General features: G+C 35.3%; 2 protein-coding genes across 3 annotated transcripts in view; one reads left to right on the top strand and one right to left on the bottom strand.

Annotated features, from left to right (window-relative positions):
* frmd4ba (FERM domain containing 4Ba) overlaps nucleotides 1–17,331 on the top strand; it is a 322,166-nt gene that overhangs the window by 216,406 nt on the left and 88,429 nt on the right. The window lies entirely within an intron of this gene.
* zgc:113054 (uncharacterized protein LOC541322 homolog) lies at nucleotides 380–16,404 on the bottom strand. 2 transcript variants are annotated; one of them, XM_051113088.1, is made up of 11 exons: nucleotides 16,171–16,234; nucleotides 14,211–14,400; nucleotides 13,895–13,986; nucleotides 12,509–12,741; nucleotides 12,155–12,391; nucleotides 11,999–12,076; nucleotides 11,637–11,853; nucleotides 9,970–10,178; nucleotides 9,247–9,319; nucleotides 3,882–3,999; nucleotides 380–1,237 (listed from the first exon to the last, which is right to left on the bottom strand). In XM_051113088.1, the coding sequence occupies exons 1-11, from the start codon at nucleotides 16,184–16,186 to the stop codon at nucleotides 1,042–1,044; spliced, it is 1,659 nt and encodes a 552-aa protein (XP_050969045.1). In that variant the 5' UTR covers nucleotides 16,187–16,234; the 3' UTR covers nucleotides 380–1,041. The 2 variants fall into 2 exon arrangements, with proteins under 2 accessions (XP_050969045.1, XP_050969044.1); XM_051113087.1 differs by lacking the exon at nucleotides 16,171–16,234 and adding an exon at nucleotides 16,297–16,404 and having other exon boundaries at nucleotides 381–1,237.

The following is a 17,331-nucleotide window of genomic DNA, read 5'->3' as shown; positions in this document are numbered from 1 at the left end:
TTACATTTTCTTAATTAGCATTTGCCTTAGTTTCCAGTACAAATATCGAAACATTTTCAAATCAAGATAAGCAAAAGGACATCAGATATTAAATCTTGAGAAAATGTTTATGGTTAAAACAAACAAACAAAAAAAACCCAATAAATGTAATTATTTTACTTACTGTCTTATGTGATTTTTTTTTTTTTTTTGTTAAACACCAGAAATGTTACAGTTGTGTATGTCATTCTCCTTCTCAAGTAAATGTATTTTGATTTAAGAAAGTTTAGACATTTGTACTGGAATACAAGACAAAAATAGCAGTGCTTGAGGTTAGGGGTTTGTTTAAATCTTTGAAGATGAGTTTGAGCAAATACCACAAAATAAATATGTGAAACATCAAAATATAAGCTGAGCAATTTGGAGAACAAAAACACCGTGTTTATTGTAAAAGTGTTCAAATGTAAAAACCTGATTAAATAATGCACAAGTAGAGCTGCTTACAATTGAGACACTACACACTAAACAAATTTGTGGACCCTTTGATTACTTATAATGTGCAGGACATCCCTTCATAAATGTACTGCATCTTTAAAGAGTTTGTTCACCCAAAAATGACAGTTCTGTCATTAATTACTCGCCCTCACGTCATTTTAAACCCGGAAGACTTTTGGAACACAAATTAAGATATTTTTACTGAAATCCGAGAGCTTTCTGACCCTGCATAGACAGCAATGCAACTACCATGTTCAAGGCCCAGAAAGGTAGTAAGGACATCATTAAAATAGTCCATGTGACATCAGTAGTTCAAACCGTAATGTTACGAATCTGTAATGTCAGTCTTCGACGTGAATGTGTTTCTATTGCTATCTATATAGGGTCAGAAAGCTCTTGGATTTCATCAAAAATATCTTAATTTGTGTTTCGAAGTTGAACGAAGGTCTTACAGGTTTGGAACAACATGAGGGTGAGTAATTAATGAACAAATTTTCATTTTGGGGTGAACTATCTCTTTAAAATCAAGTTATCCTTTAGGAACACTGGCTGAGAAGCAAACTTTCTCTACCATAGACTCTGACCACCCTCTATGACTAAGTTATGCCCTGTCATGTAGTCAGAGGCGTCAGATGCCAAGTATACCACTGCAGCTTGGAGGTCTGTCACTTGAGCCAGTCGTCCGGCTGGGATATCTGACAGCCAGCGCTGAACTAGAGGCTCCAGACTCTCTGAATGGATGAGAGGGGTGTCAACAATACCACTGTAGAGAAAGAGAGACAGAGACAGAGACAGATCAGACATGAGAGGCAGAGAGACAGTGTTATTTCAGGGCCACTTGTTTCAGTTATAGCAGTCACAGTGATCTAAAATGAAGTTGGCTATCCTTTAAGGACCTCAGTACTGAGCAGAACAGCTCTGATGGTGTTTACACTGGTTCAGTGTCCTTTGATGGATGGATAGTGTGATTGACACACTCCAAACTGAACTTCAGAAGTCTTGAAGTCCACTTGAAATCAAAATTGAGTCTATTTACTTTCTTTAAACCTGGTTCCTGGTCCTATTGTGGATTTTAATATACAGTTGAGGTCATAAGTTTACGTACACCTTGTAGAATCTGCAAAATGTTAATTATTTTACCAAAATAAGAAGGGTCATACAAAATGCATGTTATGTTTTATTTAGTACTGACCTGAATAAGATATTTCACAATAAAGACATTAACACATAGTCCAAAAGAGAAAATAGTAGTTGAATTTATAAAAATGACCCTGTTCAAAAATTTAAATACGCTTGATTCTTACTGTATTTTTACCTGAATGTTTGTTTATTTTGTTTGTCCTGAACAGTTAAACTGCCCGCTGTTCTTAAGAAAAATCCTTCAGGTCCCACAATTCTTTGGTTTTCCAGCATTTTTGTGTATTTGAACTCTTTTCAACAATGACTGTATGATTTTGAGACGCATCTTTTGATACTGAGGACAACTGAGGGACTCATATGCAACTATTACAGAAGGGGGGGGTGAAAACTTTTGAACAGAATGAAGATGTGTGCATTTTTCTTATTTTGCCTAAATATATTTTCTCATTTAGTACTGCCCCTCAGAAGCTACAGAAGATACTTACATGTTTCCCAGAAGACAAAGTAAGTTAAATTTACCCTGATATTCAAATTCAAAAAGTTTTCACCCCCTAGCTCTTAATGCATTGTATTTTTATTTTGAAGCATCAGTGAGCATGTGAACCTTTTTTAATAGTTGCATATGAAAAAAAATAAAACAGCTGTGGATCATTCAGGCAAAAACACAGTATTAAGAATCAAGAGTATGTAAACTTTTGAACAGGGTCATTTTTATAAATTCAACTATTATTTTCTTTATTTTCAAACATCTTTGATGTGAAATACCTTATTCAGGTCAGTACTAAATAAACAATAACATGCATTTTGTATGGTCTCTCTTATTTTGGTAAAATAATTATAATTTTGCCGATACTGGAAGGTGTATGTTACCTTTTGACCTCAACTGTATTTCAAGCTGTATTTCTATTCATCTTAGAATTCCAATAGATATTAAGTAGCACAACTGTTTTCAATTGTGATAATAATAAATATATATATATATAGCACTAAAAGAGTTGCACGTGGTAAACTGGATCCCCAACTGTCCACATCAACTGTGATTTTGAAATAACATCCGAACTTGAGTAGCATTTTTGTCCCTAACTAACGGAAATGCACTCCAAATTGGAGCAAATGTACTTCACGCCGGGGCGGCCGCGTGGGAAATACAGCCTTGTCTGTTCACACACTCACTGACAGCCGAAATCCCCAACAGCCTTCCGCGCCATTTAAGCCTGGGCGAATAGATTCCATTCGACTTGATACCAAATCTGACACCGCAGCTAAATTAGAGGCGCTGAAGTAGCATGTGACACCTTTGGTTAACATATTTAAATCTCAATTATATTTCTCTTCAGCGCTGCTTTATCTGGGAATCCGTCCTGGCAATCAAAGGCTTACTGTTTTCCCTCAGCCAATTTTGTAGATAATGCGGCTTATCACTGTCGCGGCTAAAGTTGCCAATGAAATCAGGCAGCAGTCAACCTCACACACGCTAATTGTGGTCCCCCCTGCCCATATGCATATTTACCAACCGTCACTTCACAGAAAATCAGAGGCCCATTGAGAGACCTCGTGTTTGAGGGAGGGGTAGGGGGTTCGACGGAGAGAAAAGAATTGCTTCCTCGCAAATTAAAATTAGAAAACAAGCCAGCGCTATATAGAAATGAATAAAGAGCATGTGTGCGCGTGTTGCGGATTTGCTGTGGGAAGCACGGGGGCTTGGGGATGCTCGGCTTCAAGCGACACGCACACGCTTCCTCTTGCTCTTTTCTTCCTTTCCTCAGAAGAACTGCGCTGACAAATAGATACAAACAAGGCTGCCATTGTTTTGCTGACACTTCTGCTGAAGAGGCTAATTTGAATCCCTAATTGAATATAACAATTAAAGAAACTGTTTGCTCTACTCATCCCTCTAGACGTCATCCAATTAAGCTGGATTGCATTGTTTCACACTGTAATTTAGTAACTGAGTCTCAATTGTGTGGCCCATTGTGGAAAATAATGCATTTTGACCCTGTCAAAACAAATTAAGTTTCCACTTAAATATCAAAACAGTCCTCTCTGCTTAATTGGTGCAATGCACATATGAAAGGAGAAAGGCCTTTTTTTGTTTGCACAAAAAGTTGGCATTGATTCATGTGTTACATTCGAAAACATAATACTGGGAAGAACCAGAGCACGTGACTCTGCTTAAGATTGCACCAAGTGGGAAATAATCACGTTATGTATTCCAGTGAAATTTTGACTTATCCCAGACTGCACAGTCTACAGTCTGTCACACTTACGGGGAGATGCAATTGACTCGAACGCCTCGGTCAATCCACTCTGTGCCCAAGGTTTGTGTGAGCTTTACCACCCCAGCTTTGGATGTGTTGTAGGACAGTTGCTTCTGCGGATGCGGCACTATTGAGAAGAAAACAGGACATTAAAAAAACATTTTTATCAGTCCTTTTAGGAGTGAAATCCCATTACATTATTTGATGAAACAGTCAAATTTCCTGTACTGGAAAAAATTTTTCCCATTCATTTTCTCTCTAAAAAATATTTTTAAAAGAGGTTATGTTGAAAAACTATCATCTAATCATATACAAACAGAAACTTACAGGTATTTACAGTAACCCATCAAAATAAAAGTTCGGTTTAACTTGAAGAAAACTCTATAACTTAAAGGAGAACTCCACTTCCAGAACAACAATTTACAAAGAATTTACTCACCCCCTTGTCATCCAAGATGTTCATGTCTTTCTGTCTTCAGTTGTGAAGAAATTATGGTTTTTGAGGAAAGCATTTCAGGATTTCTCTCCGTATAATGGACTTCACTGGTGCCCCGACTTTGAACTTCCAAAATGTAGTTTAAATGCAGCTTCAAAAAATATTGTATACTTTTTAAGCACAAAAGCTTGTGTAGCACTAGCTCTGGGATGCGCGTCCACGACACTACGTACTATTGAATCACGACGAAAGGTCACACGGAATGTAGGCGGAACTACAGACTCAGTGTTGACAAAGCGAACACGCAAAGACTAAGGAAATGCAAGTAAGTCAAACGCTGTTTACAAACAAAAAGGTACAATGATGTCGGACGATTCTAAAGTTGTAGGAGAAAATAAGATGGAGTTTTTCTCCATACTCCACCTTTTTGAGCCGGAGTACACAGACGATGAATTTAGACGTGATTCGTAGTGTCGTGGACGTGCATCCCAGAGCCTGTGCTACAGAAGCTTTTGTGCTTAAAAAGTACACAAATTTTTATTTTTCTAAAAAAATGAAAGATCGTTTCGCTAGATAAGTCCCTTCTTCCTTGGCTGGATTTAAACTGCATTTTGGAAATTCAAAATCGGGGGCGCCAATGAAGTCCATTATATGGAGAGAAATCAAGAAATGTTTTCCTCAAAAACCATAATTTCTTTACGACTGAAGACAGAAAGACATGAACATCTTGGATGACAAGGGGGTGAGTAAATTGTCTGTAAATTTTTGTTCTGGAAGTGAACTCCTTTAAGGAATATGTACCAATTATTTGAATAAAATATATTTATTTAATCAGTTAATTAGAGATGCTTTAGACAATTAAAATTTAATGAAACCATTAAAATGGAATCTAGAAAATTAAACACTTTTAGAGCCTTAAAAATGTAATTTTTCTGTTAAATTGTGTACATTTCATGACGATTTTGGTTAAGCAGACATGCTTTTTCATTTTTTTTTTTTTTTAATTTAACCATTAGAACAAAGTCTAAAAAATGAAAACAGAAAAAAATGGAATGTGGAAAAAAAATAAAACAGAATTTGGGAAAAAATAAAACTGATTTCATAGGGCCCTACAGGTAGATGGCTTTTATTATATATTGCACAAAACATTTATATACACCTACAATATTTTTGCACATTTTCCCTGAAGAACCTGCTTTGCACCTGCTATAACATGTTTAACGAACCAATTGCTAAGTGTTACATCAATAAATTCAAATGAATTAAACCAACTTTTCAACTTTTAAACACACATTAAAATCCATTTCATACTCTATAATGACCTAAACATGTGATTAATACAAGGCCCGATTACTTCATTCCCCTCATAACTCAGTGAGAGGGTCCTGAACTCCAATGTGACATCAAAACACTTTCATTAGCTTTTGGGACCCCGCAGATGAAGCGATGTAAAATTAATTACTTGGGATGTTCGGCGTGCATCATCTTCAGGAACAAAGGCAAAACGCCATTTGTTTGCCTGGACCATCACAGATGCTCAACGCTGCATGCGATGCAGGGAAAAAGGGGCCGGCTTGATTAATCATCACGAGGGAGGCTCCAAGTTACATGCAACTTTAGTAGTTAACCTCGTCACCCGGTGATCTCACTGCCAAATTGCCGTGGTTGGGAGCGAGATGATAAATACGGCACAGCTGTGCGAAGGCAGCGGCCGGTCCTGTGGAGATGGGTTCGCGCTCTCCGGCCCCTCGTTTGTTTTAAAGGAGAAATGCTAACCGGACAATTGTCAGGTTGCACTAGGCCTGGTTTTTCGAGGGCAGCTGCTGTTATTCAAAAACCAGGTACAAAAAGCTGTAAGCTTCAAGGTCCATCTTATCGGAACACAAAAAGGCCAGCATGTATTTTATGTGGCAAGGCCTTGCAGAGCGGCATTGATGTTTTAAAGAGCATACTGTAGATTTAAAGAGCAGTCGGCTTGAGAAGATAAAAAGGAAGTAAAACATATCTTAAATCATATTTAACATCCATCCAGATTTTCATTCCAAGATCCTCTGATCTGTAAATTTCAGAGATGTTTCAGGTCAAAGTGATGTCATCAGAGCCTGATTTTTTCATCTAAGGCTCATGAGTGTTAAAGGGATAGTTCACCTGCCAAAAAAGGCAATTCTGTCATCATTTAGTCACCATCGTGTTGGGCCAAACCCATATGACTTTATAAAAGAGCTGTTTTGTGGAATTCTGTACATTCTTAACATTCTTCTAATCTTTTCTATTTGTGCTCCAGAGAAAAGAAACTCATATGAGTGTGAAATGACACAAGAATGCATAACTGATGACAGAATTTTCATTTTTGGGTCAACCAGCCCTTTAACAGCCAGTCTGTTCATGCATCCCTTCATGTGTAAATGCATGATGCCACCTATCTTCCATTTGAGGTTAAACGCCTCTTTTATCCACTAGAAAACTACAAACCCACACAAATAATTTGAATTCGTAGGGAATGCGGAAGAGGGGAAAACACGATGCTATTCACCAGATGGACAGAGGCAGTGTCATTGTGCATTTTAATTGGACTTTCAAGATGTATTCCCCAACTTGGCTACAACAGCCCCCATCTGATTACACATTATGACAATATTATAACAGATGTCCAGGCCAATAAAGAAAATTCCTGAAGGACTGTATGTAATGTGAGTAATTGATCACTTTTTTTCCCTTGCCCTCTACTCCCCCTTTCTTTTCTCTCTCTCTTTCTCTCCGTCTCCACTTCCTGTAGCAGCATGCTCCTGTATTACAGATTGCACCCACAGTTGGGACTAGCGTCCATATGGTACACAAGTTTATTGGCTACTTGACTACACTGTTGATGGAGTGCTGCTGTTGCACAGCGAGGGACCTGTTGGAGGAATTGTGTTACACTGCGTAGCAAATAACGTTCCTTTACAGCGTGCTGCATATAAAAACGCTGTTTTTTTTAACCGCAGTTCAAGACGGAGCACCCAGGACCGGCGGCAAACCAGGAAGTCCCTTTACACGAGACTGAACAACAAGTTGCAATTTACAGCCTTTCAACAGCATTACAGTTTTCATGTTTATAATGATGCAAAAACAGGCTTGTGAGGGGCAATACGGTTAAAGGGCTCTAGTTGAACAAACAGGGTCAGTGAATTTTAGATGCTTGTACACGCTATATTAGATCTTTTAAGATGTTTTCCATACAATTTAGCAGCTTTATTTATTTTGATGTAGTATAAAGTAAAAAATGTCAGGGTGATATAAAAGTGAAATCATAATGGTGAAAAAGCCTCATTAAAAGACATTATCGAAAAGAAAACCTGGTGACATTTTATCGGGTGTCATTTGTTAACATCATGAACATGAATGAACAATGAACAATACTATTTATTAACCTTTGTTAATGTTAATTACTAAAATTACAGTTGTTTATTGTTTGTTCATGTCAGTTCACAGTGCATTAATGTTAACAAAGACAACTTGTGATTTTATTATTGCATTAGTAAATGTTGAAATTAAGATTAATAAATGCTGTAGAAGTATTGTTCATTCTTAGGTCATCTTAACTAATATTTACTAATGAATCTTTTTGTAAAGTGTTACTGAAAATCTATTATATTTTGGGGGAGAAAATATATTATTATTTATTAATTATATTTCAAGGCAAGTTCTCTAGTTCTTTCGTATAAATTTATTATTATTATTTATTTAAGTATTTAATGATAATATGCATAGATTTAAATATACATTTTTACTATGATTAAGAAAAATGTTATTATATTTTACTTGATTGTAACACTTTTTTCCCCTTACTTTATTTTGATTTTCTCCAACTCAGCTGGTTACACTATACAATTACAGAACAAGAATAACTGAAAAATAGTAGAATGATTGATGACATGTATGTATCTATTTGTACACAAATAAACAACAACTCTGAAACAGAAAAACAAAACAACAACCCTCAAGGGTAATGAATAATAATATTACAACATAATAATTTTCAAACAAACAGATAAATAAATAAATAAATAAATAGAAGGTCATTAAAAAAAAAAAAAAATTGGTCATCCAAACAAAAATGCACATTAACATTACAGGTATAAGAAAAAGATGCTAAAGGGATATTGCCAGAGGAGCAATATACTTAGGTATTTAGAAACATTTCACTTTCCTAAACAATCTAAAAGACGACCCCAAATTTTATAAAAATTGCCAGAAGTTCCTTTCATTGTTTGATTTTCTCTAGCTTAACAAAATAAAAATATGTAATCTATAAAGAATGGGTAGGGGGTTTAGGCGATTTCCAATTTAGTAAAATTAAGCGTCTCGCTAAGAATGTTAAAAAAAGCCACAACGTGAGTCTTATGTTTGGGTATGTGAGGCAATTGAGAAAGCGTATCAAATAAAGCTGTAACAGCCAGAGGTTCAATACATCTTTTGAGAACTTCAGATAATGTTTTAAAGATCTGGGACCAATAATTGTGTAGAGATGGACAAGACCAAAATATACACGCAGAAGTTGCAGGAGCTTTGTGACAGCGGTCACATAACGGGATAAATTTTGGAAATTCTAACTTTGGTCCAGTGTGTGCGATGAAGGATTTCACACTGAATCAGACCGTGATTTTTTAAACTGCAGCTATACTTTGCATATAAAGTGATTTTTTTTTAAAACCATATGAATCCACATGTTTTAACCTAGATTTCTAAACCATTTTCCTTGTCTTTATCATGGACGCATGTGTATCTATACCCTATAACAAAAAAAAAAACAGTCAAGTTTTCTTTCTCTTTCTCTATTTTACTTGTTTGATATTCTCTTTCTAAAACCCCACCCCTACGTTTGATGAGAGTATTAAATTCAGAGGGAAGAGACAGTGTAATATCTCAGCTTATGGCGGCATAAAAATCATCACTCACCTATTAAACTGGCCATGGAAGCTGTGTTGATTATCTTGCCGTATCCTTGCTTCAGCATGACACGACCGGCCGCCTGAGGCGGTAATTTGAGGGAGAGAAGAGACAAATGTGCTTTCAGAGGAACGTCACAGTATTGACACCTTCACTAATCAGACTTCCACGTCTACAGTCTACAGGGAGAAGAATAACAATCCCTGGATGAGCACAGAGACAAAAAGTGTCAAAAACTCCCGGCGTTCATTTTAATGCGCGTGAGGCATCTCCATCACCTCTCGGTTTTGTGTAAAACAGCTTACTCTGATTTATTTGGTGCCTGGCAGGATTTAATGTCTTCTAATGCTGTAGGTATGAAATCACTTTCCTTCACACCTCTCTTTTCCCCTATCAGAGCTTTTATTCTGTCTCCCGGGAAATGTCAAAAACTAATGGAAAAGTTGTTGCTAATATACAAAAGCAATTAGACACTGCAAAAGTTTGGGTGAATACAAGTAACAGCAACCCATGTGTGAAAATGTAAAAGCTGCTCTTTTACATACAACTAAAAATGCTTGGTTTACTTTATGTTAGGTAGGGATTTGAACCTCCTGGTGACAGCATGATGCTGACTGAACGTGGGTGTGCGAAATTATTTGTAAATGCATGCATTTTTTCAGGAATGCCTAGACTAAATGGTTTATCTCAGCTGGAATTAATGGCAAGCTAAATACATAAATGAAGTGGTACCTGGCAACACATGAAAGTCCCTCTGAGGTTAACGTTAAAGGTTTGGTCCCATTCTTCTAGACTAGTGTCCTCACTAGCTGAGTTCTTGTTGATGCCAGCGTTGTTGCAAGCGATGTGAATTGTGCCCCATTTTGAAACAATGTCATCAATCATCTTCTGAACGTCCTCTGGTTTGCTAATGTCCGCGGCCACGGCCATGCTGGAAATGCCTGAAACGACATGCACACTTGAGAAAAAAAAATTATAAGACAAAGTCCAACATGCATAATATGAACACATAAACACCACTTTATTATATTAAGGCATAAATGGGGGAGTTGTTCTAGTTTTAAACAATCATATAAACTATAGAAAATTAATTCAGTATATATATATATATATATATATATATATATATACACGCACACAAAAATGACTTAAGATATGCTTATGATACACAATGAGTTAAGATACGCAAGATGAAAATATCTGCAAAACAAGATTATTTTTCTTGCCTCATTGGCAGATATTTTTTTCTTGCTTTGAGGAAAAACAAAAAATTTAGAGTTTTTAACCCCAGAAAACAAGACTTAATATCTTAAGTCATTTTGCTTTTCAGGTAAATTTATCTTGATAAATTTTGATATTTGTACAAGAAAATAAGTCAAAAAATATATATATATATATTTTTTTTTTTTGTAGTGGACACAAAATTATGTTAAAACAAAAGATGTCAAAAATAAGCCTAAACGCTGGGAATGAATGTCATTCAGTTTGGTACTATGATACTAGGACACCATCTGCTGGTTAAATTAAGTAGTGTAAGCATTATAAATATAATAGAAAATATAAATATGCTATAAACATAATAGACAATAAAACTGAAAAACTAGTGCACTATTTATCAAATCCAGTATAACTTCTAGTAGGACCCCTAAGATCAGTGTTAATTTATATGTAATATAGTATCAGCTTTTATTTTTATATTATTATGTTAATCATTTGTGACTCTTGACTACAAAACCAGTCATAAGGGTAAATTTTTTGAAACTGAGATTTATACATCATCTAAAAGAATCTGAATCTGAAAATATGATGCTTTCCACTGATGTATGATATGTTAGGATAGGACAATATTTGGCCAAAATACAACTATTGCAAAAACTGGAATCTGAGGGTGCCAAAAAAAAATTTAAATACTGAGAAAATTGCTAAATGAAGTTCTTAGCAATGCATATTACTAATCAAAAATGTAAGTTTTGATATATATACAGTAGGAAATTTACAAAATATCTTCATGGAACATGATCTTTACTTAATATCTTAATGATTTTTGGCATAAAAGAAAAATCAATAATTTTGACCCATACATTGTATTGTTGGCTATTGGTACAAATTTACCCATGCTATTTATGACTGGTTTTGTGGTCCAGGGTTATATTTTAGTTTGTTTGCAGTAATTATGTAATTTTATTTTTATTTTTTAGATTATAATTTTTATTTCCGTTTTAGTAATTTTAGTACTGAAGCGTAGGTGCCAGTTAGTTGCCATTTTGAATTTCTTCTTCTATTTATTTTTTACTTTATTTAAATTCAAAAGCAAATTCTAACAGTTTTAATTGCAGTTTTAATTTTAGTTAACAGAGACAACGCTCTCTGAAGTACAAGAACATGAAAGTACCACTTACCTTTCAAAGTCAGTTCATGGGCCACATTGTCTGCCTTTCCTTTGTCCATGTCTATGATGGCGACTTTGGCTCCAGCCTCTCCGAGAGCATGTGCGAAGGCTCTGCCGATGCCCTGACCGGCCCCGGTCACGTAGGCTACTTTACCATCTAAACGTAACCTGTCCAGCACTTGCTTCCCTTGAACTCCTCTGAACACCTCATCATAGGTCACTGTGCTCTGTGAAGCACAGATCATCATAAGTGCTCTGATCAACAGTTGTACTGAAGTTTTATATGTTGTGACATGCAAGTGTGCTTTTAAACACACCTAAGCTATTATTCATAATTAATATTTTCTAAAAAATATTCTAAGTATACTGTACCTTCACCTGAGTCTTTGTCTGAGGTGTGTAGGGCACTCTTCGTATTATAGTGAGGCCATCTCTGAGTGGAATAATGACCTATAAATAAAGATCAAACAACTCAAATTCAGACCCTGAAGTTTCATAAGCTCACATTTGAAAGAAAAACATGCACACCTGCTCTACTCGAGGATCATTTGTGACAAACTGATTAAAATCTCGCAAGGCTTTTCCAAAATCATCTTCTGAGTCCTTGAGGTAGACTCTTCCTTTAAACAGTGTGTTGTCTACACATATAACACCATCTATCCGCAGCAAGTTATGGTCCAGGAGGAACTTGTAATAGTTGATGTAGTTAGGTTTGTCTGCGTCAATGAAAACCATGTCAAACTGCTCTCCCGTGGCAGCTAATTCCTGCAAAACAGTACACTTTTAAAGCATAAATAATTAAAATTCCTGTCTGGACAGGACATATTTAACAGCTCAAATGCCTGCTAACATGTAGAGATGGTCGGACTTGTTTTTCCCCACCTTTAGGGTATCCATAGCAGGCCCTGTCTTCACAGTTATCTTTTTACCATGAGGTGACTTGTCAAATATAGGTTGTGCGAAGTCTTTCAGGTAAGGCTCGAGCTCACAGGCAATAAGTTGGCCATTCTCTGGTAAGGCCTCTGCCATTGACAAGGCTCCATATCCTGTGAACATTCCTATTTCTAAGATCCTCTTTGCTTTGCTCATATGGACCAGCATCTTCAATACTTGACCTACAGAATGACAGTAATCAGTATTAAAATACAGTTTGCACATATATGCTACTGTTTAAAAGTTTAGAGTCTCTAATGGTTGCATTTATTTAATCAAAAATACAAGAAAACTGTAATATTGTGCAATTGTATTATAATTTATAATCATAATTTTCTATTATAATATACACTACCAGTCAAACGTTTTTGAACGGTAAGATTTTTAATGTTTTTTGAGCAGTCTCTTATGCTCACCAAGCCTGAATTTATTTCAAGTATAGTAAAAACAGTAAAAATAACTGTTTTCTATTTCAATATATTTTGAAATGTAATTTATTTCTGATTAAATTTACATTTTCAGCATCCTTACACCAGTCTTCATTGTCACATGATCTTTCAGAATTCTAATATGCTGATTTGCTGTTCAAGAAACATTTATTATTATTATCACTATCAATATTTAAACAGTTGAGTGCATTTTTTCAGGATTTTTTGATGAATAGAATAGGGGGGATTAGTACTTTTATTTAGCAAGGATGCTTTAAATTGATCAAAAGTGATGATAAAGACATTTATAATTTTACAAATGATTTCTATTTCAGATAAATGCTGTTCTTCTGAACTTCCTATTTATTGAAGAAACCTGAAAAAATTCTACTCAGCTGTTTTCAACATAATAATAATAATAAATATTTCTGAGCAGCAAATCAGAACATTAAAATGATTTTGAAGGATCATGTGACTGCCGTAATGATGCTAAAAATGTAGCTTTGAAATCACAGGAATAAATTACATTTTAACATATATTAAAATAGAAAATGGTTATTTTAAATAGTAAAAATTTTCAAAATGTTACTGTTTTTGCTGTATTTTAAACCAAATAAATGCAGGCTTGGTAAGCACTTCTTTAAAAAACATTAAAAATCTTATGACTGTTAGTGTACTTTACAATATACTATGCATAGAAAGCACACAAAAACATTTATTTGAAATATTTCTTTTTGTAACATTATACATGTCTTCAGATCAATTTAATTCATCCTTGCTCAACAAAAGTATTAATTTCTTTCAAAAAAAAAAAAAAAACTTAACAGACCCTATCTACAGACCCTGATCTATGAAGACATCAAACATGAAGTACACAATATGTACAATGTATTTTAAAGATGTATACCTTCTACCGGTCCAGTGATGCATGTAACAGGAAGCCTGAATAAGGTTTTTCCATCCTCATGTACCTTATTCCAGTCATGAGAAATTGATTTCCTTCAAAAAATAAATAAACAGATTTATGATGTGTATACTGCATATCCATACAAGTCATAAAACATCACAATAACGTGTAATTACATGTGACTGGCAGCCAAACTATTTTTGCACTGCACAAATACTTTCTGGATAAACACAGTGTAATCACAAACACACCCTGAACAAAGGCACATCATTCACAAAACTAATAATCTGCAACCCAGCTTTGGGTGAATAGTTACCTATACAACTCAGCCAACGGTTCACTCTCCTGGCTGCTCATTCGTTCAAGGTAACCATCCAATCCGCTAGCGATGTCCAGGGCCTTCTGAAGATTATCATGCAGCTCAGCTGGAACATTTGCATTATTCTCTGCGATCTCTTTGGCCTTCAGCAGGTACTCAACGACAAACTCCACAGGAGTGTCTGAAACTAATATTCAAAAGGTGGATTAGTAAATTAGTAGTATGTGAATGCATAGTTAGATGTGTTATGATGTGAGGACAGACAGAGATATACACAAAAGTTTTTGAACAGTTAGATTTTTAAAGTTTTTTGAAGAATTCTCTGCTGCTCACCAAGCCTGCATTTATTTGATCCAATATACAGGAAAAGCAGTAATAATGTGACATATATTTACTATTTAAAATAACTGCTTTCTATTTGAATACATTTTTAAAAAGCTTGTATTTTTTTTTTTTCAAAGCTTAATTTTCAGCATCACTACTCCAGTCTTCAGTGCCACATGATTCTTTAGAAATCATTCTAAAATGCTGATTTGCTGTTCAAGAAACAGATTATCATCATCATTATCATCAATATTTAAAACAGTTGAGTATATTTTCAGGATTCTTTGATGACTAGAAAGATCCAAAGATCAACATTTATCTGAAATAAAAAGCTTTTCTAACTTTACACGCTATACCATTCAAAAATTTAGGGTCAGTATTAGAAATTAATACTTCTATTTAGCAAGGATTCTTTAAATTGATCAAAAGTGATAATAAAGACATTTATAATGTTACAAAAGATTTCAGGTAAATACTGTTCTTCTGAACTTTCTATTTATCATAGAAACCTGAAAAAAATCTACTAAGCTGATTTCAACATAATAATAAATATTATAATAAATGTTTTTTGAGCAGCAATTAGAATGGTTTCTGTAGGGTCGTGTGACTGGAGTAGAGTGATGATGCTAAAAATTCAGCTTTGAAATCACAGGACAAATTATATTTTAAAATATATTCAAATAGAAAACAGTTATCTTAAATAGTACAAATATTTCAGAATTTTACTGTTTTTTATGTACATGGGATCAAATAAATACAGGCTTGGTGACCAAAAGAGACTGTTCATCTTACTGTTCAAAAACTTTTGACTGGTAGTATACATTTCTTCTCCCACCTCATGAGCCCCTTGCAGTTCCACTATAAACCTCTAGGGGTCCGCAAAACACGAGGTGAAAAAACATCCACCAACTTGGTGTGTTGTTTATCAACCGTAATCGTAATACACTATTTTGCGAACCAAGGGTTTCTTCTTTTCTTTATTATTAATTATAATTCTAACTGTTTATTGAACATTAGTGTATTTTAATAGCATAGTTCTCGCTGTTTTATAAAAGCAATTAAGCTTTTATAAAATATGCTGTAATTTAGATGTGCCTCAGTTGTAGTCTATTACAGAAACTTTGTATTCTAATTAAAAATAAAGTTCTATTTCCTGACGATAGAGTCCGACATATAGAATTCTGATAGCATTCTGTAACAGTAACAGTAATTTCCATTTCCTTTCAGTGACTATAAAACTCCACTGTTTCTACACAAACTTATAATTTTCGGGGAATAAACACACAGCGCCACATGGAAGAGTTTAGTAAGTAAACGCTAAACATTAAGTGTTTTTTGTCGTCTGTGCATCTAATGTTTAGCTGCATGGTTATGTTGATATCACGCTGTCAACTCAGTACCACTGTCCGAGTTTAGTAACACACTGACCCTGACTGAAATTCCTCTCTTGGCGTTTAAAGCTATTTTTGGCTGTGTGTACATTCTATGAAGAGTTGTAAGACTTTGAAACATGCTTTAGATTTGCTGCAACAAACAGAACTGACGTTATTTCGGAAAATGTGCAGTGTGACTTGTCATTTAGCGATCTGTTAAAAGTTCGGGAATACAAACTAACGCACGTAAACATTCCTACCTTTTGCTGCCTGCATAGCGAATCTTCGTAGCTTGAATTGGGAGGGTTGTGTTGGTCGTGTTCCCCGTTGCACAAGCCTACCTTACAAGCATAAACGTTATACAAAGGATCACGTCACCAACTTACACAAGGTAACGAATTTGCCGTCAGTGCATAGCTCCGTTTATGTGAGCAGCTTTCTCACGTGTGAGTGCGCAGACTATGTAACTACACTTCCGAGAGTTCAGTTTCGAGGGCTGCAGGCTGTTTGACCCTGGTGAGTTCCAGTCCACGCCCCGCAAACCCACCGGTTTAAGCACTAACCATTGAGCACCATATGTTTCTATTAAGTTTTAATGTGTCAAATATGTACATGTATGCCACACTGGGATATAGGTTTGCCTTGATAGGCTACCTCTCTTGAAAAGGGGTTTCAAGAAGAAAAACAGTATTAAAAACCTGAATTGTCGTAACACTTAAAAATCAATATATCATTAATGCACAACATTATATACATTTTTTTTGTCTGTAGTTTGCAACTTCAGAATATTCAAAGGGAATCCCTGTTGAAACCTTTGAGCTTATAATGGAATGATAGCTAGTTATTTTATTATTTTGAACTGGTCATTAATACTTCTGGAAACTACCTATTTTATGTTTGTTGAGAGAATATATTTGAATCTAAACAATGATGTGTTTAATAATATTAGTTTGCTTTATTCAAGTCAGTATTAATATTACTAAAGAAACCTCACACACGCACACACACACACACGTTTGTTTTTGTGCACCTGGTATTTATCACATTATGGGGACCAAATGTCCCCACAAGGATAGTAATACCAGTAAATTTTGACCTTGTGGGGACATTTGTGAGGTCCCCATGAGGAAACAGGCTTATAAATCATGCAGAATGAGTTTTTTTTGAGAAAGTAAAAGTGTGCACAGTCTCCTGTGAGGGCTAGGTTTAGGTGTAGGGTAGGTGTAGGGCGATAGAAAATAGGGTTTGTACAGTATAAAAACCATTACGCCTAATGTCCGAATGTCCCCATAAAACATGTAAACACAACATGTGTGTGTGTGTGTGTGTACTTGTTTTTGCTACATTGTGGGGACCAAATGTCCCCACAAGGATAGTAAAACCTGAAATTTTTGACATTGTGGGGACCGGCCTGTGGTCCC

Source organism: Labeo rohita, chromosome 6 (assembly GCF_022985175.1).
Source record: "Labeo rohita strain BAU-BD-2019 chromosome 6, IGBB_LRoh.1.0, whole genome shotgun sequence".
Lineage (NCBI taxonomy): Eukaryota > Metazoa > Chordata > Actinopteri > Cypriniformes > Cyprinidae > Labeo > Labeo rohita.
The sequence above is the reverse complement of the archived record's forward strand: the minus strand, read 5'-3'. Positions and strand labels throughout refer to the sequence as shown.

Bases quoted from the DNA above. Each gene is read 5' to 3' on its own strand.
- zgc:113054 (XM_051113088.1), bottom strand. The intron at 12,742-13,894 runs GTATACATCTTT...GTCATTCTGTAG, and splicing joins CATCACTGGACCGGTAGAAG to GTCAAGTATTGAAGATGCTG. The intron at 1,238-3,881 runs GTAAGTGTGACA...CTTTCTCTACAG, and splicing joins CGAGTCAATTGCATCTCCCC to TGGTATTGTTGACACCCCTC.